Below are 24,832 nucleotides of genomic sequence, written 5' to 3' on the forward strand. Positions count from 1 at the left end.
TCCTCTTGCTTCCTTCTGGGATTACAGATATTTATGCCACCATGCCCAGCACATTGGCAATGGTTTAGTTGCAGTTGAGAACTTTAACATATGAACATTTTGCAAATTGGTCACATTCCCATTGTGTTACACTCTTATCTCCCTTTTCCCTGCCTGCATTCCACTGAGGGCCCTCCCCAGAAGGGTCATCGGTAATCACTGTGAGGTTATAAATGCACCAGTCAGTTTCTGTGGTGGTGTTAGTTTTTTTTTTTTTTTAATAAATTAGCGTTTTTATTTCCAACACCTGAGCGAACGAGCGCCCTCTGCTCGCCCGCCTGCCGTAAACACATACTGGTGTTAGTTTTTTAATATTTTTTTGGTTGTTTTGGTTTTGATTTTTTGATGTAGAGTCTCATTCTAGTCCAGGATAACCTGGAATTCAGTACGTAGAATATGATATTTTATGTTTTTATATACTATCTATGTATTTTTGTTTTTGTTTTGTTGTTGTTTCGAGGTAGGGCCTCACTCTAGCCCAGGCTTACCTGGCATTCACTATGTAGTCTCAGGGTGGCCTCAAACTCATAGCAATCCTTCTACCTCTGTCTCCCAAGTGCTGGGATTAATGGTGTGCACCACCATGCCTGGTTTAAATCGTTTCTTACCCTCCTTCTCCTTCTCCTTCTCTTCCTCTTCCTCCTTCTTCTTCCTCTTCTTTTTCTTAATTCGGTTTGTTAAGGATTCACTATGTAGTCTCAGGCTGGCCTCAGACTCACAATGATCCTCCTACCTCTGGCCCCTAAATGCTGGGATTAAAGGTTTGTGCCACCACGCCCAGCTTAAATTGTTTCTCCTCCTCCTCCTCCTTCTTCTTCCTCTTCTTTTCCTTATTTGTTTTGTTGAGGTAGGGTCTCACTCTAGCCCAGGCTGACCTGGATTCAGTATGTAGTCTCAGGCTGGCCTCAAACTCATAGTGATCCTCCTACTGAAAGACCCCCAGAGGGAGACCTTCACTCAAGTCTCGAGATAGCACGCACCCAAAGACACACGGGAGACCAAACTTACTGCAAAAGCATGAGGCTTTACTCGGGAAACCAGAGCTCTGGGGTCGACACGTATCTCATGCAGGAGTCAGAGGAGTCGACCCTGAGCCCTATTGGGTGTTTCTTTTTATAGGGTTTTTAGCAAGGAAGGGAAAGGGGAGGGGGTTTCACAAGGGTATTTGCCAAGCTTGTACAGTTATGTCTACATATCTTATTTGTGCATAACCAGAGTTTAAGTCCTTGGTCAGGCTGTCTTGGGAAACGTATTTTTTTTTCTTTTTTCTTTTTTAAATTTTTATTTATTTATTCATTTGAGAGTGACAGACAGAGAGAAAGACAGATAGAGGGAGAGAGAGAGAATGGGCGTGCCAGGGCTTCCAGCCTCTGCAAACGAACTCCAGACGTGTGAGCCCCCTTGTGCATCTGGCTAACGTGGGACCTGGGGAACCGAGCCTCAAACCGGGGTCCTTAGGCTTCACAGGCAAGCGCTTAACCGCTAAGCCATCTCTCCAGCCCGGGAAACGTATTTTTGTTTTTCCTCTTCCCGGGACATAAAGTTTAGGTTGACCCGACCAACCCATATCTTGGGCCACCCGCAGCCTATCTTTTAGCCTATTTTTGATTTACTCCTGAATATACAGTTCAGGTTGTCCCCTACCCGTAGCAACCAGCTATTTCTTCACCAAGTTTACTTTAAAATTTCCCATCCTGCCTTTCACTACCTCTCTGCCTCCCTGATGCTGGGATTAAAGGCGTGCACCACCATGCCTGGCTTTTGTTTTTTAATTTTTATTTGGAAAAAAAACAAAGCACATCCATGATCAGTCTTACTCACGTGTCACCTCCAGCCATGGGACAGCAGCTTGTGACTCAGCCATGACGATATCTTTAACCATATTCTAGAAAGCCAGAATAGAGAGGCTGGAGGTCTAGCCCTGCATTTGGTGTCATCTGTTTAGCATGCTGTGGTCCTCCAACACCAGGGTGCATGGGTTGGATGCTGGGTTCCAAATGTGTCAGTGGGAGAGGCAATCGGGCCTAATGCAAAGCAATTATGAAGCGTCTCGTCTTGCTGTGTCATCTCTCACCGTCACTTCACGCTGCCACCCCCCTGATGCCCCACAGCCCCAGGTACCCGCAGAGCAGAGCCAATGCGGGTGCGACGCCCTCAAAGCTCCAGGACTCCATGCTGAAGAACCCTCTTCTTTCTTTCTTTCCTTGTTTCTGTTTATTTTTCTTTCTCTCTCTCTCTTTCCTTTCTCCCCCTCCCCCTTTTTTTTTAAGGTAAGGTCTCACTCTAGCCCAGGCTGACCTGGAATTCACTATGTAGTCTCAGGCTGGCCTAAAACTCCCTGCAATCCTCCTACCTCTGCCTCCCAAGTGCTGGGATTAAAGATGTGTGCCACCACACCCAGCTCCCCTCATTTGTTTTGTTTGTATGAGGAAAGGTCTCACTCTAGGCCAAGCTGACCTAGAATTCACTATGTAGTCTCAGGGTGGACTCAAACTCATGGTGATCCTCCTATCCCTGCCTCCTGAATTCTGGGATTAAAGGTGTGTGCCACCATGCCCAGCTCTCTCTCTCTTCTTAAGGTTTAGTTATTTACTTGAGAATGGGAGAGAGTGAAAGTGAGAAGGGTATGCCAGGGCCTCCTACTGCTGCAGATAAACTCCAGACACATGTGCCATACTGTGTGTCTAGCTTTACATGGGAACTGCAGAATCGAACCCAGGCAGTCAGGCTTTTCGATCAGTGAAGAGCCTTTGACAGCTGAGCCATCTCTCCAACCCTGAAACCTCCTTTCTTCTTCTTCTTCTTTTTTTTTTTTTTGAGGTAGGGTTTCTCTCTAGCTCAGGCTGACCTGGAATTCAATGTAGTCTCAAGGTGGCCTCGAACTCATGGCGATCCTCCTACCTCTGCCTCCCAAGTGCTGGGATTAAAGGCGTGTGCCACAACGCCCAGCCTGAAACCTCTTTTCTTTATAAAAGTACCCAGCTCAGGTATTTCGTAATCATAGCAAAGTAGACTAATTCACAGGCTTGCTCCTTGAAACTCATCTCACCCACTCAAGACTCAGGTCCTTTGGTTTCCCACCTGCCTGCCACCAGACAAAGTTGGCTGAGGCATTAGGCTATATGCCATTCAGACAGCATCAAAAGAAAAATCTTAAGTTCATAGCGTCTTTATCAAGTTCCTCACTGGGCCAGTCTCTCATACCATCAAAGCCTGTATTAACATAATTGCAAACGTAATGCTATGTCAAGCAATTCAGTGAGTTGAAGTTACTTAACGGTGACTTAATCATTTAGGGAGACTTGAGCCTAAGAATATTCATCCTCTATTTAGTAATGCCGCATTACACTACTGTATCTCCATGCACACTTTCTCTGGGCACAAATACTGAAGCCATTCATTAACAAAGCATGATATCTAATTGTGAGATGACAACACAACATTTGAGCCATAATCTCCTTGTGACACTCACCACATCTCAGCATGCCCTGTAACACACTCAGGTGTGTCTCGCCTTTCTCATTGGTCTCTAAGTTCCCAAGGGAACTGTGTTTGGTCATTTTCATCCCAGGTATTTCTAGGTACGATGGCACTTTAGAAGTTTTTTGTTTCGTTTTTCTTTTTCAAAGCAGGGTCTCACTCTAGCCCGAGCTGACCTAGAACTCACTCTGTAGACCCAGGCTGGCTTTGAACGTACTGTGATCCTCCCACCTCTGCCTCCTGAGTGCTGGGATTAAAGGCGTGCACCACCACACCTGGCCGTAAGCATTCCCTCTTGAGTGGCATCAATGCTTCCTACCTGGTGCCATGATTTTAAGCTCTGCTGAATTCAAAGAGTATTTGTTTCCTATAAAAGTCATTTTGTTTATTTGTTTGCTTTTTCAAGGGAGGTAATCACTCTAGTCCAGGCTGACCTGGAATTCACTATGTAGTCTCAGGCTGGCCTCAAACTCACAGTGGTCCTCCTAGCCCCCAAAGGTCTTTATGGGGAAGGTAGCACCAGGAAGGTTGTGTGACTCCTTGGGCCTCAGAGCTGAGAATGGGGTTCATCCCACAGAGCTCCCCCAGCACTACCAGGTGGCTGGTGCAAGCGGTTCATCAGCATGGAGAAGACCCCCCCCAAGCCACTCACTCCCACCGTTAGATCAGAGTGTTTGTGACACAAATCTGAGACACGCTGTGAGAAGAGAGGACAGAGTGAGACAGATCAAGAAAGAGGAGAGAAGGGTTGGAGAAATGGCCCAGCAGTAGAGGCCCTTGCCTACAAAGCCTAAGGACCTGGATTCAATTCCTCACCACCCACATAAGCCAGATGCACTAGGTAGTGCATGTGTCTGGAATTCGTTTGCAGTCACTAGAGGCCATGGCACATCCATTCTCTATCTCTATCTGCCTCTGTCTCTTAAACAAACAAATAAATAAAATATTTTGCCAGAGGTGGTGGCACACACTGTTAATCCTAGCACTTGGGAGGCCCAGGTAGGAGATTTGCTGTGAGTTCGAGGCCATCCTAAGACTACACATTGCATTCCAGGTCAGCCTGGACTACAGTGAGACCCCATTTTGAAAAAAAAAAAAAGAGAAAGCTCTCTGTGGGAGGAAGATAGGAGCCAAGCACATCAAAAGCAGAAGCAGGAAAATGGGTTTTGCAAAATTTTTAAAGGCAGGACATAAGCACTCATGTATCTGTTGGCCTCTGAGAAAGGCGTGGACACAGGATGGAACGGGAGTTTCCCTCTGGTCACTGGGAAGCTTGGTGGGGAAGCTTGAGTGCTGGGTATTTTCTGAGCCTAGGTGAACCTTTTGTTGTTAGCAGGAAAGTCACTTGTGCTGGCACACACACCAGAAACTGCAGGGGGCTCCCGAGTCAGCGTTGGCCTCGCCGGTGGACTCGTCTCCCACAGGCTGCTTGCACTGGGTGGGTGGGCACCATGGCTGCTGCTTGGGGCCTTTTGGCCACTAAGCCTTTCTGGATGCCCCCCTGTATTCTTTATGGACAAATGGACTAGCTGGTGGCCTTATGCTACCTCTTGTACAAAGTGTCCTCCCTGAAAAGTTGATTAATTCTTAGGAGCGTGTGTTGCTTTGGAAGGTGTCACAGTGTTTGATAGTTCAGATTCAGGCCACTAAGACAGATCTGTGATCCTCTACAGTTCTCTTTATATATTTCTATATATTAAAATATATTGAGCCAGGTGTGGTGGTGCACGCCTTTAATCCCACCACTTGGGAGACAGAGGTAGGAGGATCGCCATGAGTTCGAGGCCACCCTGAGACTACATGGTGAATTTCAGGTCAACCTGAGCAAGAGTGAGACCCTATCTCAAAAAAAAAAAAAAAAAAGAGGGCTGGAGAGATGGCTTAGCGGTTAAACGCTTGCCTGTGAAGCCTAAGGACCCCGGTTCGAGGCTCGGTTCCCCAGGTCCCACGTTAGCCAGATGCACAAGGGGGCGCACGCGTCTGGAGTTCGTTTGCAGAGGCTGGAAGCCCTGGCGCGCCCATTCTCTCTCTCTCCCTCAATCTGTCCTTCTCTCTGTGTCTGTCACTCTCAAATTAATAAATAAATAAAAATTAAAAAAAAAAGAAAAGAATAAATAAAATATATAAATATAAATATATTTGCATGTGTGATGACTGTATGTGTGGGTCATGCTAGGGTCTCTTGTCACTAGAAGTGAGTGGCAGACACTTGCACCCCTTTTCTCATCTGACTTTACATGAGTTCTGGGGAACAGAAACTGGGTCAGCAGGTTTTGCAAACAAGTGCCTTTAACCACAAAAATCAGACAAATTGACTAACCTTTCTCCATCACCGTGTCCTCACCCATAAAACAGACATAAGGACACCTCTCCCAGAGTGACTGCAGGTTAATAATAGGAACATGATAAAGCAATAATACTGCATGTTTAGCATGGAACCTGGCATGGCCAATAGAATATGTATTTCTTTTTTTTTTTTTTTTTTTTTACTTTTGGTTTTTCAAGGTAGATTCTCACTCTAGCCCAGGCTGGCCTGGAATTCACTATGTAGTCTCAGGGTATCCTCGAACTCATGGCGATCCTCCTACCTCTGCCTCCCATGTGCTGGGATTAAAGACATGTGCCACCACACCCGGCTGCATATGTGTTTTTTTTTTTTTAATTTTATTTTAGCATAGAGAAAGAGAGAATGGGCACTCCAGGGCCTCCAACCACTGCAAACAAACTCCACATGCATGTGCCACCATGTGCATCTGGCTTATGTGGGTACTAGGGAATTAAACCTGGGTCCTTAGGCTTTACAGGCAAATGCCTTGACCACTAAGCCATCTCTCCAGCCCCGCATATGTATTTCTTTATTTAGCTTGCCCTAAACAGAAGAATCAAGATGTCAATACTTGATGAAAAACACATTCAAGATGCGCTACTGTTTTATGTTCCAACAATATTTCATGCTCACAAGGACTCTATAGGCTTCAACATCAATTGTGAATTCCCATGGTGGTCCCCAGGTTAGATGCATTCGTGAAGATTTTGCAAAGGAATTACTAAGGCTCATTACCTGTGAGGGTTTAGTTTCCATTGCATGGAACATCTTGTTTCACACATTAAAAGAAGTATCAAATATGTGAGAGTCTTGAGAAGGTCAGAAACAATCTGTGGGCTGAAGTTTCCCTCTTCCTACCCCCAGAAATTCAGTTCATGAATGTCACTTCATCGTGGTTTCCCACTGTGTCCAGTCACGGGGGTCAGAGTTCAGTTTGGAACTTCTAGCACTCTCAAATAACTTCTTAGGAACTACACTTCCCACTCTGCTAAAAATACTTTATTAATTTACAGGGGAAGAGAGAGAGAATGGGTGTGCCAGGGCCTCTTGCCCCTGCAATTGAACTCTAGACATATACATGCACTACTTTGTGCGTCTGGCTTTACCTGAGGTACTGGGGAATTGAGCCCAGGCTGTCAGGCTTTCAAGTAAGCACCTTTAACAGATGAGCCATCTCCTCAGCCTCCCCCCCCCCCAACTTAGATCTTACTCCAAGCTAACTTCTTCACTTGTTTCTGCTATGCATGTATGTATGTGCATGCAGGGGAGTGTTTATACTCCTCCAGCCTGTTACCTCTTTGAGTTTACACTGAAACCATGATAGCCTGCATTCATTCTTGTCCTTTGCTGTTTACACAGTGCCTGCATCCATGTTATCTCACTTGAACCATTTGATGGGGCTAGTAACCTTGAGTAACATTTATAATAAAAGTCATGAGTCAAAAGACATAGTGTTGGGGGGCTAGGGAGGTAGCTTAGTTGGTAAAGTGCTTGCCTTGTAAATATGAGAACCTGAGTTTGATCCCCAGTGCCCACCTATATATGTCAGGTGTGGGCATGTGGCTGTAATTTCCACATTGGGGAGGTGGAGACAGGAGGATCCCTGGGACCCACGACCAGCCAGTCAGTGAGAGACCCTGGCATTATTCATAGAGGCAACAGGGTGGGCTGGGCTGCTGGGCGAAGGCCTGGTGATGCTGCTTGAAGAATGTGGATAGCAGATGAAAGAGGCTCTTGGGGATGTGATGAAGGACATAGTGAAGATAGCCCTGTGGCTCTGTCATGCCTCCATCTCCTATGTGGTTGAGACATTCATCTAGTTCTTTTGGAGAAGCAACTAGATGGAGCAGAGGCTAGGTCTTGTCAAGAAAGTGGGGCATAAAATATCACACGTGTCTTCTCAAAGGCAGAATCTAGACTTATTTATTTATTTGACAGAGAAAGAGGGAAGGGGAGACAGAGTGGGCATACCAGGGTCTCCAACCACTGCAAATGAACTCCAGACACATGCACCCCTTGTGGGTCCTGGGGAATGGAACCTGGGTCCTTTAGCTTTGCAGGCAAATGCCTTAACTGCTAAGCCATTCCTCCAGCCCCAGAATCCAGATTTAGATAGAAGACAGATGGAGAGATAATACGCAAGCAGAAGGAACATATTTTTTGTTTATTTTTATTTATTTATTTGTTTGTTTATTTAGGAATGACAGAGAGACAGAGAGAGAGAGAGAATGGGTGTGCTAGGGCTTCCAGCCACTGCAAATGAACTCTAGACACGTGTGCCCCCTTGTGCATCTGGCTAACATGGGTCCTGGGGAATTAAGCTTCGAACTGGGGTCCTTAGGCTTCACAGGCAAGCGCTTAACCACTAAGCCATCTCTCCAGCCCAGAAGGGAGCATATCTAGGTGTGCGGTTATTACCTCCTCACCACTGGGACCAAACGCCTGCCACGAACAGCTCATGGCAGGTAGAGGTTTGTGCCCACTGCAGTCTCGAGGGGAAGCTTCATCCAGGCAGGGCAAGCGTGGCAGAGCGGGTGGCCAGGCATCCGATCTTGTCACATCTGCCCCTTGAGGAGGCTCACGCTCTGCTGCAAGGGTACAATCAGCAGCTACTCTGTTCAGAGGGTTGAAATTATTATCTCAAAAAGCCAAAAGAAAAATCCAGGTTGCATGAAATTACCAGATTTATAAACTCTAGGCAAAAATCTCATCTGATGCAGTCTCCAAAGAGCCCAGCTGCCAGCCGGGTGCAGCCGTGCTGGCAGAGACGTTGCAGGTGGACTTTCCAGCTGGAAAGCTCTCACTGACGCAGCGGAGGCGAGGGTCACTCACGGGGGCGAGCTCGGAGAGCCCAGGACGCCCGGGCGAAAGGAGAGGGTTTCAGAAAGTGGAACAGTCCCTCTGTTGCTGTGACGGTGGTCACTCTTGCTGACCGGCTGGTTTTCTTCTTTCCTCCCAGGTCCTCGGATGTGGCTCTGTTGCCCAAACCGTTCTTAGTCGCGGGGGTTTTGGTAACATCACCACCATCAATATAGGGTTTGCGACGGCGGTGGCCATGGCTGTCTATGTGGCGGGCGGAGTCTCCGGTAAGCAGTAGAAACCATCCCCAGCGCTCCTAACTCAGCAGCCCCGAAGGGCCAGCAGGCCTGGGCGCTTTACACACCTTTTATTTCTCAACCATCCCGCAAGAGTATGTATTTTGATCTTGTTTTTAAAAAGTGTATTGGCGTCGGGCATGGTGGTACACACCTTTAATCCCAGCATTTGGGAGGCAGAGGTAAGAGGATCACTATGATTTTGAGGCCAGCCTGAGACTCAGAGTGAATTCTAGGTCAGCCTGAGCTAGAGTGAGACCCTACCTTGAAAAAAGGAAATTGTGTGTGTGTGTTTTCGAGGAAGGCTCTCACTCTAGCTCAGGCTGACCTGGAATTCACTCTGTAGTCTCAGGGTGGACTTGAACTCACAGCAAGCCTCCTACCTCTGCCCAAGTGCTGGGATTAAAAGCGTGCTCCACCATGCCCGGCTCAAAAAAAAAATTTTTTTTTAAGTTTATTGGGATTGAAAGATGGCTCAGTGGTTAAAGGCCTGAGTTCAATTCCCCAGTACCTACATGAAGCCAATTGTACAAAGTGGAGCATACATCTGGAGTTCTTTTCCAGTGGCAAGAGGCCTTGGTGTGCCCATACTCTCTCATTCTCTCCCTCTCAAATAAATTAAAATAGTAAATAAGTAAATAGAAAATGTACTTATAAGCTTGATAATGAACATAAATATAAATGTGGGTCACACACTGATGAGGTCAGTTGACCTTTGGCTTTTACATACCAGAAAGTAGTTAGAGCATCCTGTTGTCTTGTGAATGTGTCAGAGCTCACAATACACTAATTATGCAGCAGTCCACAGTGTTTATGCTGCCTGATGGTGGCTTTAAACTTTTTTTTTTAATTTCATTTATTTGAGAGAGAGAGAGAGAGAAAGGGACTGGAGGAGAATGGGCATGCCAGGACGTCCAGTCACTGCAAACAAACTCTAGATGAATATGTCACCTTGTGCATCTCTTACATGGGTTCTGGGGAATCAAACCTGAATTCAACATTAAAAAAAATAGGACTGGAGAGAGGGCTTAGCAGTTAAGGCACTTGCTTGCAAAGCCAAAGGGCTCGGATTCAATTCCCCAGGACCCACATAAGCCAGATGCACAAGGTGACACTTGCATTTGGAGTTCCTTTGCAGTGGCTGGGGGCCCTGGGGGCCCGTTCTCTCTCTCTCTCTTTCTCTCTCTCTTCCTTCTTCTTCTTTCTCTCTCTCTCTTTCAAATAAATAAATTAAATTAAATATGTTTTTAAAATTAAGGAAAAAAGCAAAATAACTTTGCTTAATGACCAGGGAATGGGATTATCTGTGGGTGGTGGGGAGGGGGGACTTGCCTAGCATAGAATCTTACAAGAGTTCTTTCTGCTCAGAAGACTCTGGTCTTGTGCCTCGGGTGCCCAAGCTGTGCCCCGGGCTCTTTGTATGAATGATTGATCATCAAAATGACTTTGGCAGAGTCAGTGTTTGCGAGCAGGACTCTCCTCCTACCCCAGTACTTGGGTTCTTTCCAGAACACTGCTCCTGCCTTGTCCTTGTGGTAAGTCAGGGTGTCCTTTTATCTCTGCCAAGAGAAAGTTCTAGAAGTTAGCACTGGTCCTTGATCTTTTCAAAACCTTTTTCTTTTTTTTTTAATATTTTTATTTATTTACTTATTTATTTATTTGAGAGAGAGAGAGAGAGGCAGAGAGAAAGAGAGAGAGAATGAGTGCACCCGGGCCTCCAGCCACTGCCACCTTGTACATCTAGTTTATATGGGTCCTGAGGAATCAAACTAGGGTCTCTTGACTTTGCAGACAAATGCCTTAACCGCTAAGCCATCTCTCCAGCCCGCAAAACCTTTCTCACCTCCTAGACCCTTCTTATAACTTTTCAAAGCACCCTCCCAAACCCACTCTCCTTTATTTTTCCTAAATATTTCTTCAACTTTCTTCTCAAAAGACAACTAAATGAGCCAGGCATGGTGGTGCACACCTTTAATCCCAGCACTCGGGAGGCAGAGGTAGGAGGATCGCCATGAGTTCGAGGCCACCCTGAGACTACAGAGTGATTTTCAGGTCAGCCTGAGCTAGAGTGAGACCCTACCTAGAAAAAAAACAAAACAAAACAAAAAACTAAGTGCCTTGAATTGTGTGAGGTGCAAGGTGAGTAAGGGTTCCAGGGTGTTTGTGAGAGACTAAAAAGCATAAACCTACCTCAGGAGATTTTATTATGGAAGCAGAGAATGTTCAAGAAGCCTCCTATTGCTGACTTATGTGAGGGGAAATGTTTCGGAGCGGAGATAACTTCATTTTTGTTGTTGTTTCTTTTTTAAAAAACATATTATTATTTACAACTTCCATAGTTATGCACAATAAGCCATGATAATTCCCTCCCACCACTTTCTCCTTCACAAACACACTCTCCATACTCCCTCCCCTCTCACTCAATCTCTCTTTCATTTTGATGTCATCATCTTTTCTTCCAATTATGATGGTCTTGTGTAGGTAGTGTCAGGCACTGTGAGGTCATGGAGATCCAGGACATTTTGTGTCTGGAAGAACATATTGTAAGGAATCCTATGCTTCCTTTGGCTCTTACATTCTTTCTGCCACCACTTCTGCATTAGACCCTGAGCCTTGGAAGGTTTGATTGAGATGTTTCAGTGCTGAGCACTCCTCTGTCACTTCTTCTCAGCACCATGGTGCCTTCTGAGTTATCTCAGAGGGGAGGTGACTTCTTCTGAGGGACCACATGTCTTCTCACAGCTGGACTTACCAGGTGGCCGGGTGGCAGCTTCCTTCTAGGCAGCCACTAGAGAAAAGGAACAGGTAGGACTCAAAGAATTTCCCATTATCCTTCATGTTCATCCAAGCCCGTGTTTTTTGTTTGTTTGTTTGCTTATTTGTCTATTTCTTTGTTTATTTGTTTTTTGTTCTTCCCATCCTTCTCCCCTCAGGTAGGGTCTCACTCTAGTCCAAGATGACCTGTAACTCACTCTGCAGTCCCAGGCTGGCCTTGAATTCACAGAAGTTCTCCTACCTCTGCCTCCCAAATGTGCCACCACGCCCAGCTGCAAAGTTGGTTTTGAGGAAAGTCATCATAATTTCCATCACAGTCCTTAATCTCTCTCTGTGTGTATGTGTGTGTGTGTGTGTGTGTGTGTGTGTGTGTGTTTTGTTTTATTTTGAGGTAGGGTTTCACTCTAGCCCAGGCTGACCTGGAATTCACTGTGGAGTCTCAGGGTGGCCTTGAACTCACAGCGATCCTCCTACCTCTGCCTCCCAAGTGCTGGGATTGAAGGCATGCACCACCACACCTTGCTTTTTGTGCTTTTTTATTTTTAATCCTTAATCCCTTGTTGACATCTGTGTCCTCCTGAAAGACTACATTTCAGGGTGATCATCTTGACAGAGACTCCGATCCTTCTTCCATGAAAGATGTTTTCTGTGTTCCTCAGTGATCATCTTCTTCCCTGGGAAGTGAGTCTACAAGCTCAAAAATGGTTTTTGTGCCTCTGCTTCTCCCTTGCTTCATAAACAAGTTGAAAAAGAGGCCTGGCTGAGGACTATCAGAACCTGACCCTAGAGTTCAGATAAGCCTTGAAGTATACATCCTGAATTATATTGTGAAGTGTATACTCTATATTAGAATATAATAACACATATAATAATTGTAAGGATACATTCTACACTCACTGACCATGAAGCTTCAGGTTGCTTCTGATTCCCACCAGTTGACTGGAGATATCCCTCTCCCTCCCACCGGGCTCTTAGGAGGATCAAGTGTACACAATACCCCCACAACACCACCAAGCAGGCATTTGGTAAATGTCACCCGTTACACCCAAAGCCAGGTAGAGGTCTTAGTGACCCTCCACAGAGCAAGCCTGCCTTGTGACCTCACGGAGCCCTGCTCAGACCCTCCCCAAGCAGAGCCCTGCACACCCACGACCATGTTGACGTGGGACGCGGAGGTGTCTCCGAGAGTGACGGGGCCCTGCTTCTCCCTTGGTTGGGCTTTAACTCAGAAGTTAGGCTACCAGACAGTCATGGTTACACAAAATGTCCACTGAGCCAGTGGCTTCTAGGTTGTTGTCTTGTGAATTCAAGGAATGAAATCTACAGACAGTGGAGGGTGAGGTTTAGAAAGATTAAAGCATGTAAAAGAAGGGAAGAAGGCACCACTTCTGTAAAACTTCTGATAACTCCAGGCACACATGCTGCTTGGTGCGTCTGGCTTATGTGGGTCCTGGGCAATCAAACCTGGGTCCTTAAGCTTCTCAGGCAAGCACTTCAATAGTTAAGTCATCTCTCTAACCCCAAGGTCTCATATTTGTCCTGACCATTCTTCTTCATGGCCTACCCTCTAACAGAGAGGATAATTTCTTTGTTGCAGGAGGTCACATCAACCCAGCTGTGTCTTTTGCCATGTGTCTCTACGGAAGGATGCCATGGTGCAAATTTCCGTTTTATGCAGGAGCGCAGTTTTTGGGATCCTTTGCAGGGTCTGCAGCCCTCTTTGGTATTTACTATGGTGAGTAGATATGCCTCCCCACTCCCAGAGTCCAAAGAATGTGGAGAGTGAGCTGGACATCATTTTGAAAGCTTGAGTTATTCAGTAGGATTCAGGCAGATAATCCAGAAACAGGAAGCATTTTGATGAAGCCAAGGTTATGAATCCTATTTATGAATCCTCTTAATAAAAATGACCTCATGCCAGGAGTGGTGGTGCACACCTTTAATCCTAGCAGAGGTAGGAAGATCACCTTGAGCTAGAAGCTGCCCAAGACTGCATAGTGAATTCCAAGTCAGCCTGGGATAGAGCTAAACCTTACCTTGAAAAGCCAGAAATGAAAAATAAAAATGGCCTCTTAAAGGAGGAGGGGCATGGTGTCCAAAGGCCCATTTCTAGCCTCGCTCAAACTATAATGTGACACAGGCCAATGACTTCCCTATTGATTTCTCCAATTTAGTTGAAAAATGAGGTTCTGCCCGATGGCCAAGGCTGCAACTAGTAAGTACTAAGAGTAGCAATGTGGGAAAATGTCTCTGAAGGCCAAACCCAGCTAAGAAATTGGCCAGGTGGGGAGCCTGTGCCTTCTCCATCCCACAGGGCTTCCAGTCCTCGGGACCACATGGTTCCAGAATCCAGAGACCAGGTTGTTCTCTGCCCATGCAGTGAGTAGCCCTGAGGCTTGAACCACTCACTAGGGACTGGGTGTGGTGGCCGCACATGGAATCCCAGCATCTGGGAGGTGGAGGCAGGAGAACCAGAAGTTCAGGAGGTCAGTGTGGGCTACCTGAGACCCTATCTCAAAAATAAAATCTCAGCTTCATTCATTCATTAATTAGTAAATCATCTGGCCCAATAGAATAGATCCCAGTTTCTGTCTATGGAAAATGAAGGACTTGAACTGGTTAACTCCCAAGACTCCTTGAGCTAAGGAATCCTAGGGTTCTATTATGTCAAGTATTAAGGCAGGTTTTTGCCTATAACCCAAGATGAGCCTCAGATACAACTGAATACTCAGGGAACCGGAATGGATGAACAGTAGAGAAATAGGTGTAGAACGGGGTCTTTCTCCATAGTTTCTCTCTGAGAATATAAGTTTATAAGGACTCATGGGGATATAAGGTCAGACCAGAACTTGAGAAAGCTGACCACTGTGTCCAGAGGCCATGGGGTGGTGCTGGCTGGGTCAGCGCTGAGGGCTCTGAAACCACCTTCCAGGTCTTCAACATCCCGTGACACCTCCAAATTCTACAGTGAACGACTAAGTTCTGAAGAGAACACTTTAGAACTATGACTTCTACCCAGAACAGGTTCAAGGCACACTTTGGCTTTAGGTTGATTTGGAAAATTTCAAGGATTCTCTTTGGAGAAGATTGGCTCTCGATCCGCCTCACTTTCTAAGGATTTGGTCCATGTATAGAGTGGGCCATCAGGGCAGCCAAGGGCTTCCTGCCTTTCAGATGTGGCAGTCTGGGCTTCTCTATGCACCCATCTCTAAGATCATCACATACCAGGACGAGAGAGAGACGGAGTGGATATGACAAGTGATTGCTTTCGCTTAGTGCTGGGCCTTAATTCTTTCCAGAAAACATAAATGCCCCCGAGCTCTGTCTTCCTTCCACAGATGGAATTAAGTCCTTTGCTGGTGGGAAATTGCTCATCGAGGGAGAAAACGCAACAGCACACATCTTCGCTACGTACCCAGCCCCATTTCTGTCTCCAGCGAATGCTTTTGCAGACCAAGTAAGTGGGGAATCAGCAAAGACTTCGCTTTGGTCGCAAAGATATGAGGGAAGAAGGGGGAGAGTATTGGAGCCATGATAGGCCTGTCAGGAAGGAAGTTTATTTCAGAGTCAGGGGTCCCTGGTTCAACCCAGGGTTTTCATGACAATTATTTACTATTGTAGAAGTTGATACCATTAGAAAAGTTATCTGCTTCTTCCTTAATAGACATTTATTTCACAGCAGCTGAGACCCAAATGAAGTGCATAACTGAATGTTCCAATGGGGTTCACTTAACTATTTTTAAAAAATATTTTATTATTTATTTATTTATTTGAGAGAAAGAGAAAGAAGAAGAGACAGCAAGAGAGGCAGATAGAGAGAGAATGGAAATGTCAGGGTCTCCAGCCACTGCAAATGAACTCCAGACGCGTGCACCACCTTGTGCATCTGGCTTATGTGGGTTTTAGGGAATGGAACCCAGGTCCTTTGGCTTTGCAGACGAGCACCTTAACCACTAAGCCATCTCTCCAGCCCAACACTTCACTATTTTTGTCACTTTGGTGCTCATGGTCTAAGTGTGGCAGCCACAAGAGAAGATGTTTCTATTTCAGTTCAAGGACTGTGGAGCAGTCCTTAATGAGTGAAATTACAATGATGCAAAGTTGAATTCAGTAAAAGGAAGACTTGTAGAAACAGGGCCCAGGCTCAACACGGACTTGTTTCCTAGGGTGCTTTCTGCAAACTAGTGTGGGAGCCTCTAGATAGCAGTGTGTGGGGGTGCGGAGGGGGGTCTCTGGTAGCTTCAGGCCTGGATGATGGACACTGTGCTGCACATTGCCCTTCAGTTCTGAGACTGGATTATCCCATTTGAAGCAGGAGATTTCCAACTCAAGAAAGTTGGAATGATCTGAAGGAAGAGAGAGCTGGGCTGAGGTTGGGAAGGGGGACTGTTGTTTCATAAGGTCAGTAACACAGAAACAGGTAGGGGGAGAGAAGGACATAGGGGAGGGAGGAAAGAGCTGAAGGCAAGAGGGGGAGGGGTTACCTCTCCCATCAATGTCTGTCTGGAGGCAGACAGCTGGACAAGATTATTCTTTCTCACTTCAAAGTGTTAGGAGTTATTGTCACCGGCACACCAGGAAGTCCAAGGACAGAGGGAACTGTTTAGCCTCCATGCCCATAAAATTTAATATAATATAGCTGTGTATTTGCTGAGTCAACAAGGCAGCTGGGGTGCCTCAGGATAGACTTTGGGGTTGGGTGAGGGTGGCAGGGTTTCTGAAGTTGCCATTTTGGCATTCGATTCATCCAAATTTATCTCCCAGTGAAGAAGGTAGGAATGAAGTGAGATTGCCAACTTCCTCAACCTTCCCTGCACCAGGAAAGGATGGCTTTCTTCTTTTAAAATTTATTTATTTGAGACAGAGAGAGAAGGACAGAAAATGAGAATGGGCACACCAGGGCTTCCAGCCACTGCAAAGGAACTCCAGATGTGTGTGCCATCATGTGCATCTAGCTTACATGGAACCTGGAGAATCAAACCTGTGTTCTTAGGATTCACAGGCATGCACCTTAACTGCTAAGCCATCTCTCCAGCCCTCTTCCTTTTTTAAAAGAAAAAATTATTTATTTATTTGCAAGCAGATAAAGATAGATGAGAGATGGACAGAGAGAATAGGCATGGAGGGCCTCGAGCCACTGCAAACAAGCTCCCAGAGCATGCGCCACTTGTGCATCTGGTTTTACATGGGGCCTGGGGAATTGGACCTGGATTGTTAGGCCTCATTGGCAAGCACCTTAACCACTGAGCAATCTCTCCAGCCCTAAGAGTAGCTTTCTGGTTTCTTCCTGGGGCCCGTGGCCATTGCCTTGCACACCTCAGCTGTTCTGAGAGCAGATGTCCTGGAGCAACCTTCTCCAGTTCCCCATAGATGCACCTCTCTCCCTCTTGAGACAGTTCACTGGTCCCAGGGGCATCCTGGCCACAAAGCCACCCCAAGGGGATGGTGTAAGCCTCCCCAGAGACCCTTCGGTATGCTGGGGAGACCCCATCCTAGCCCTGCCACTGACTTGTGTTTGTCCTTGGACAGCCAAGTAATTCAGAACTGTCTCTCTCCCCCGCACCCCCGCCGCCCCTATACCCTTGTTGCTGTTTCAAGGCAAGTTAGGGACTTGCTCTAGCCGAGGCTGTCCTCGCGTAATACTTAGCAGAGCTGTCAGGTAGCAAGCTTGGGAGAAGGAGAGACGGGACGTCTCCACACTCTCCGAATTCCAGTTATCATGTTTGCATAGTCACTCGTAATTTCTCTGTGATAGGTGTTTTGAAATATAAAAGGATGGGGGCTTGAGAGATGGCTGGGCTTTCCCCCACGCAAGCCTGATGCAAAAAGTGGTGTGTGTGTCTGGGAGCTAAGGCCTTGATGCACCATTCTGTCTCAGATAAATAAATAAATCTGTTCCTAAAATAATAAATATAAGATGGTACACAATGAAATTCTATTTTTTTAACTTAATGCAATAAGAATTCTCTGTTTTATTTATTTATTTTGGTTTTTCAAGGTAGGGTCTTGCTCTAGCCAGGATGACCTGGAGTTCACGATGTAGTCTCAGGATGGCCTCGAATTCACAGCAATCCTGCTACTTCTGCCTCCCAAGTGCTGGTACTAAAGGTGTGTGCAACCACGTCTGACCACATAGTTTTATGTTTGTAGTTTTTAAAAATATTTATTATTTACTTATTGATTTGGGAGAAAGAAAGAGGGCAGAGAGGTGGAATGGGTGTTCCAGGGTGTCCAGCCACTGCAAATGAACTCCAGACTCATGTGCCACCTTGTTCACCTGGGTTTAGGTGGGCCCTAGGAAATCAAACCTGGTCCCTTTGGCTTTGCAGGCAAGCGCCTTAACCTCTACGTCATCTCTCCAGCCCATGCTTGTAGTTTTATGTTTACTTATTTATTTATTTATTTATTATTTGAGAGGGAGAGGGGGCAGATAGAGAGAAAGAATGAGAGAATAGGCGCACCAGGGCCTCCAGTGAGTGCAAACAAACTCAGATGCATGTGCCACCTTGTAAACTGGTTTTTGTGGGTCCTGGGAATCGAACCATGGTCCTTTGACTTTGCAGGCAAGCGCCTTAACCGCTAAGTCATTTCTCTAGCCCCATGTTTGTAGTTTTTAGTGTCTATAATGTAGGTTGTGGAGTGGACATTCTGTAATGCAGTTACATCTTTTTTTTTTAATTTTTATTTATTTCTTTGAGAGTGACAGGCAGAGAGAGAAAGAGGCAGATAGAGAGAAGGAGAGAGAATAGGCGCGCCAGGGCCTCCAGCCACTGCAGATGAACTCCAGGCGCGTGTGCCTCCTTGTGCATCTGGTAAACGAGGGTCCTGGTGAATAGAGCCTCGAACCAGGGTCCTTAGGCTTCACAGGCAAGCGCTTAACCACTAAGCCATCCCTCCAGCCCTCTTTTCTTTTTTTTAACTTTTGTTTTATTGACACCTTCAATAATGACAGACAATAAACCATGATAATTCCCTCCTCTCTACTTTTCGCCTCACAAATCCACTCTCTATTATGTCCCTTCCCCCCCTCAATCAGCCTCTCTTACTTTGATGTCATCATCTTTTCCCTCTGTTATGAGGGTCTTGCGTAGGTAGAGCTGCGCACTGTGAGGTCTTGGCTATCCAGGCTTGTGTGTGGAAGACTGCATTGGAAACAGTCCTACCCTTCCTTGGGCTCTTACGTTCTTTCTGCCACTTCTGCTGCAATGGACCCTGAGCCTTGGAAGTTGTGATAGAGATGTTTCTGTGCTGAGCACTCCTCTGTCACTTCTTCTCAGCACTGTGGTGTCTTTTGAGTCATCCCAGAGGTCACTGCCATCTGAAAAGAAAAGCTTCTCTAACCCCAAAATGAGAGCAGCATTAATATGTGGGTATGAATGTTAACCGAAGTGCTCAATCTCAGGGAGGCCTGGAACTCATGGTGATCCTCCTACCTCTGCCTCCCAAGTGCTAGCATTAAAGGCGTGTGCCACCACACCTGGCTTTCGGTTCAGTTTTGAAAAGTGTGAGGATGGGGCTGGAGAGATGGCTTAGCAGTTAAGGTGTTTGCCTGCAAAGCCTAAGGACCCCAGTTGGATTCCCCAGAACCCATGTAAGCCAGAGGCACAAGGTGGTGTCTGCATCTGGAGTTCGTTTGCAGTGGCTGGAGGCCCTGGTATACCCTGCCTCTTTCTCTCTCTCTCTCTCTCTCTCTCTCTCTCTCTGTCTCTCAAATAAATAAAAATAAGCACATATATAAAGACAAGTGTGAGGAGTGGGCAGGCTGGCTGGACACGGGCTGACCATCTCTGTATGTCTCACCCTCTGCAGGTCATGTCCACCATGTTCCTCCTCCTGATTGTCTTCGCCATTTTTGACTCCAGAAACCTGGGGGTCCCCCGGGGCCTGGAGCCCGTTGTCATTGGCCTCCTGATTCTCGTCCTTGCTTCTGCCTTGGGACTGAACGCCGGCTGCGCCATGAACCCAGCTCGAGACCTGAGCCCCAGACTTTTCACCGCTCTGGCCGGATGGGGATTTGAGGTCTTCACGTAAGTGATAGTGGTGGGCTGGCGGGGAGGGAGGAAAATATAATAAGATATCATAAAATAATCTCTCCGCTAGTCTAGCTTTATGTAAGCATGTTGTCATATGACTTGTCTATAGGTTGCCTCTATGACAAGGCTGAGATCAGTATTCACATTTACATCTTCTGATACTACCAAAAGGCTCTCTTTCTCACGAATCCTTCATTCGTCCCAATAGATCTTTATTTGGGCACTCCATATGCTGCAATCGTGTCTGATACAAGTCAATTTCAAAATTGGTCCTAAATCCTAGCTCTGATAGCGCCTTAAAACATTGAGGGAATTTGGAAAAGAGAGTAAATAACTCTACCGAGGAAGTTGGCAAAGATGCGACTGAGGAGGGCGGAGCTGAGTCGGGTCGTGAGATGCGAATAAGACGCTGCTGTGCGGGAACCCGCCCAGAGTCTCCTCCCGACCAAGCTGCCCAGCGCGCCCTGCCACCTGCCCTCAGTCAGAGAGCCCCGGGCCGCCCTGCAGGGGCCACGGCTCACTCACTGCCAGCTTCACGTCCGCTCGGAGAACAAGGGACGTGAGTGTTCCCCAGCGCTGGCTTGTGCCTGAAGTCACTAGTCAGAAGCATGCCATGACCTTGTTTATTATTCTAAAGGTTAAGCAAGCCTTTGATGAGACAGAAGTCAGCACACCTTGCAAGAGGACACGGGGATTGTCTCCTGGCACGATTTAAATAGGAGCTCAGGTGTGAAGAACCAGCTGTTAAAGGAACCAAAATACCATAAAAATTGTTGAGACCATGATCATCGCGGGCAGCCTGGCAGCTTTCCCCCGCTGTGTCCAAGAATGGCGCAAAGAAAGGCTCAGTAAACAGCTGTTTAGTTAAAGAACAAATAAGTGCTACATGCAAGACCTCTTTTAGGAGTTGATAGACACAGAGAATCAGGCAATCTCCCCTCAACTAAAAAATAACCAAGCTGTTAGTTCAATGAATTTTCAAGAACAGTGGTTCTCAACCAGAGATGGACCAATTTAATCTCCTCTCAACTTAAAAAAAAAAAACAAAACTGTTAGTTCAATGAATTTTCAAGACAAGTGTTTCTCAACCAGAGATGGGTGGATTTGTCCCAAGGATTTTGACAAGGCTAAAGACAATTTTAATTGTTTCACTGGGACTTATGAAGAAGCCATTGCTACTGCCATCTAGTGTTTGGCATTAAGAATAGCTGCTAAGCAACCTATAGTGTTCAAGGCAGGTTTCACAACAGCGCAGATGTTAGCAGTGTTGGGGTTGGTAAACTATTCTAGAATGATCACAGCTGGAATGTGAGAAAGTCTCCATCTAGGAAGGGTCCCTCGGGCTCTTCCAGTGGAGCATCTTAAGGATCTCATTCCCAGATGGAGATTCAGAGACTATGTTCCTCCTCTCCCTTCTAGAGCCCTCCTTGGTGATGCATCAAAGCACCAAGAATCACAATGATTTCAGCACAAGAGACTCTCTCTCTCTCTCTCCCTCCCTCCCTCCCTCCCTCCCTCTCTCTGTCTCTTTCCGTGTGTGTCTTGTTAAGCGTGTTGGGAACCTCCGTGTCTGTGGGAGAATGCTGCAATTACATAATACCAAACCGTGAGCCGTGCATTCCACCTTCGCCTCAGAGCTCTTTCTCCGTGCACTCAGTCCTGCGCTGCCTGACCTCTTGTAAGACCCTGTGCCAACCACAGTGCGGCCGTGCCCTGGCCCTCACAGTTTTACTCACGTGCTCCTTGAGAGTTTATTTACCCAAGTTGAAGCTGTCAAGTGCCATGAAAGACATCTCACTACTTAACTCCAGGAGTGGAGAGGTGGTTTACAGCTCCAAATTTAGTAATTACCAGAGTGGAAATGGAAGTATTTAGTAGTAGTATTTGCACATGTGTAAACGGACCACAAAGAGGATGTCTCAGATTATGAAGATTCCATGTTCCGAAGCAGGATGTTAAAGTCACAGATGATCAAGGAGAGAAAGAAAGAGAAATAATCAAATCAGAGAGTATATGGACACCCCCCCACACACACACACACCATGAGCATCGTGGCTTTTCTGCTCCTGGTTCTATAAGTGATGGGAAGAAGTAAAGGGCTGGGCTCGGAAGTCTGGCATGTTCAGAGGCCAACTTAGCAAAACAAATTTGCTACAAATAATAACGCAAGGTAAGTTGAAAAAGTAGAGAAACAGAATTAGGAAAAGCTAAGTTGGCTGGTAACCCTCTAACAAAAAGTCCCTGTAAAACCTTTGGAGGATAATAGACTTTCCAAGTGTCCCTAAATGTCCAATTCTCTCAGGGTTCTATATTCAAAGGAAGCATTATCTTGACGCCCTCACCTGGCCCTTACTCCAAGTTCTAAGCCACAACCAAGACTGCCTTTCTCTCAGGCACTTGTTTGCCCCTGCGTAGCAAGCAGTGGAGGATGGCAGGGGCACTGGGTAACCAGAAGGTCCAAAAAGGAAAGAACCAGCAGACCCTTGGCTCATTGCTGTCTTGCCCATATGTTATTAAGTTGTTTCCCATCAAAGTTCTCCCCCACATTCAAATTAGGATGGTAATGACTTAAGGAGTGAAGGACCCCTAGAGTATTATTTTCAAAAACTAGTTTAGTGGCCAGAGAGATGGCTTAGTAGTTAAGTCATTTGCCTGTGAAGTCTGAGATTCCCCAGTACCCACATAAGCCAGATGCACAAGGCAGCACATGCATCTGGAGTTTGTTAGCAGTGGCTAGAGGCCCTGACACACCCATTCTATCTTCTATCTGTCTTCTCTCTCAAATAAATAACTAAAATATTTTTTTTTAATTTGCTCAGGGCTGGAGACATAACTGGTTAAAGTGCTTGCTGTGCAAGTATGAAGATCTGAATAAATTCCCCAGTACCCACATAAAAAACAGCTTGCTCCAAGGCTGGAGAGATGGCTTAGTGGTTAAGGTGCATGCCTGCGAAGCCTAAGGACCCAGGTTCAATTCTCCAGGTCCCGCATAAGCCAGATGCACATGGTGGCGCATGTGTCTGGAGTTCATTTGCAGTGGCTACAGGCCCTAGTGTGCCTATTCTCTCTCTCTCTCTTTCTCTTTCTCCCTCTCTCTGTCTCTAATAAATAAATAAATAAAAATAAAATCTTTAAAAAAAAAAAAAAAGCTGCTGTCAGCCAGGCATGGTTGTGTGCACCTTTAATCCCAGAATTTAGGAGGCAAATGCAATGAGGCAAGAGGATTGCTGTGAGTTCGAGGCCAGCCTAGGACTACAGAGTGAGTTCCAGCCTGGGCCAGAGTATAACTCTACTTCAAAAAAGGGGAAAGGCAAAAAAAAAAAAAAGAAAAGAAAAGAAAGAAAGAAGGAAGGAAAGAAAAGTGGGGTGTGGTGTTGGCATGTCCCTGTGATCCAGTGTTGGGGAAGCAGAGACAGGAGGCACCTGGAGCTCACTGGCAAGCTGCGTAAACTGGTTGGCGAGCTTCATGCTATGCAGAGGCCCTGCCTCAAAAAGAAGTGGACATCTGCCGGGCAGAGGTAGGAGGATCGCCATGAGTTCAAGGCCACCCTGAGATGACAGAGTTAATTCCAGGTCAGCCTGGATCAGAGTGAGACCCTACCTCGAAAAACCAAAAAAAAAGTGGACATCATTATTTTATTTTATTTTTTTGTTTTTACTTATTTGAGAGTGAGTGAGAGAGAGAGAGAGCGAGAGAGATGAGAGGCAGATAGAGAGAGAGAGAATGGGCATGCCAGGGCCTCTAGCCCCTGCAAACCGAACTCCGGACGCATGCGCCCCCTTGTGCATCTGGCTAATGTGGATCCTGGAGAATCGAGCCTCGAACCAGGGTCCTTAGGCTTCATAGGCAAGCATTTAACTGCTAAGCCATCTCTCCAGCCCAGACATCATTCTTGAGGACGACACCTGGGGTGTCCTCTGGCCTTTACAGGCATGTGCACACACATGAACACAACACACATGCAAAAACCATGTGTATCAAAAGCAATGCACTCCTAAAGATGGTGTTTATTCCTTTTTTTTTTTTTCAAGGTAGGGTCTCACTCTAGCCCAGGCTGACCTTGAACTCACAATGATCCTCCTACCTCTGCCTCCGAGTGCTGGGATTAAAGGCGTGCACCACCACGCCTGGGTAAAAATGGTACTTTACGTACAGATGTGTTCCCTCAAATCAGCGTGCAGTTGCTGGTGACCTTGCGCACATGAGAGATGGGGCTCTGCAGCAGCCACATCAGAGCTCCTCCACTTGGCCTTCTGTCCCTGGCACAGTGTGCCTAGCGTGACATACGGAAGAGAGGGTGACAGGGATATGCACCCCCGAAGATAGCTTAGACCTTAATCCGCTGACAAGGAGAGATGTTGCAATGATGACAACCCGGCAGCGTATTCTCAGCTGCTAACGTGCTTACCTCCAGAAAAGGCTTCCTGCCCATTTACTTCTTGTTTTTCAAGGTAGGGTCTTGCTCTAGCCCAGGCTGACCTAGAATTCACTGTGGTCCCAGGATGGCCTCAGACTCACAGTGATCCTCCTACCTCTGCCTCCTAGTGCTGGGATTAGAAGCGTGCTCCACCATGCCCGCCTGCTCTTGTTTCCTTAAAACCCACAGAGAAGCAGCCACCTACCTTCCTAGGAGTGCAGTGTCCTCTCCCATGTAATAAGAGTGACATCTGGTGGCTGCCACGTGGCATTTCAATGTTCTTCCAATAAGTCTGCATTGGGGATTGAAGTCCTTTGATGTTCAGGGTGGAAGATATGATGCCAAGAGAGTAACCTTTCCAAAGACCTTCGAGATTGTTTGGGGATTGGGATGAAGGGCTGGCTTACTGGTTAAGGCACTTGCTTGCATGTGTCTGGAGTTCATATGCAGCAGCTAGAGGCCCTGGCACATCCATTCTCTCTATCTCCTCTCTCTCTCTTTCCCTCTGTCAAGTAAACAAAAATAAAATATAGGTTGTTTGGGAATTAACACAGGGTTTTCTAGGGTCTCAGACAAGGCTCTTTATTTTCTGCTTATTTCCTTTCTTTTTCTTTTTTCTTTTTTTTGGTTTTTCAAGGTAGGGTCTCGCTCTAGCCCAGGCTGACC

At 46.4% G+C, this 24,832-nt stretch overlaps 1 protein-coding gene across 1 annotated transcript in view; it reads left to right on the forward strand.

Annotated features, from left to right (window-relative positions):
- Aqp9 (aquaporin 9) overlaps positions 1-24,832 on the forward strand; it is a 39,793-nt gene that overhangs the window by 11,208 nt on the left and 3,753 nt on the right. Inside the window, exons 2-5 of the mRNA XM_004662427.2 lie at positions 8,805-8,931; positions 13,313-13,450; positions 15,054-15,172; positions 19,525-19,742. Of these exons, the coding sequence (XP_004662484.2) occupies positions 8,805-8,931; positions 13,313-13,450; positions 15,054-15,172; positions 19,525-19,742 (602 nt within the window). The remainder of the gene's footprint in view (positions 1-8,804; positions 8,932-13,312; positions 13,451-15,053; positions 15,173-19,524; positions 19,743-24,832) is intronic.

This window comes from Jaculus jaculus, chromosome 10 (assembly GCF_020740685.1).
Source record: "Jaculus jaculus isolate mJacJac1 chromosome 10, mJacJac1.mat.Y.cur, whole genome shotgun sequence".
Lineage (NCBI taxonomy): Eukaryota > Metazoa > Chordata > Mammalia > Rodentia > Dipodidae > Jaculus > Jaculus jaculus.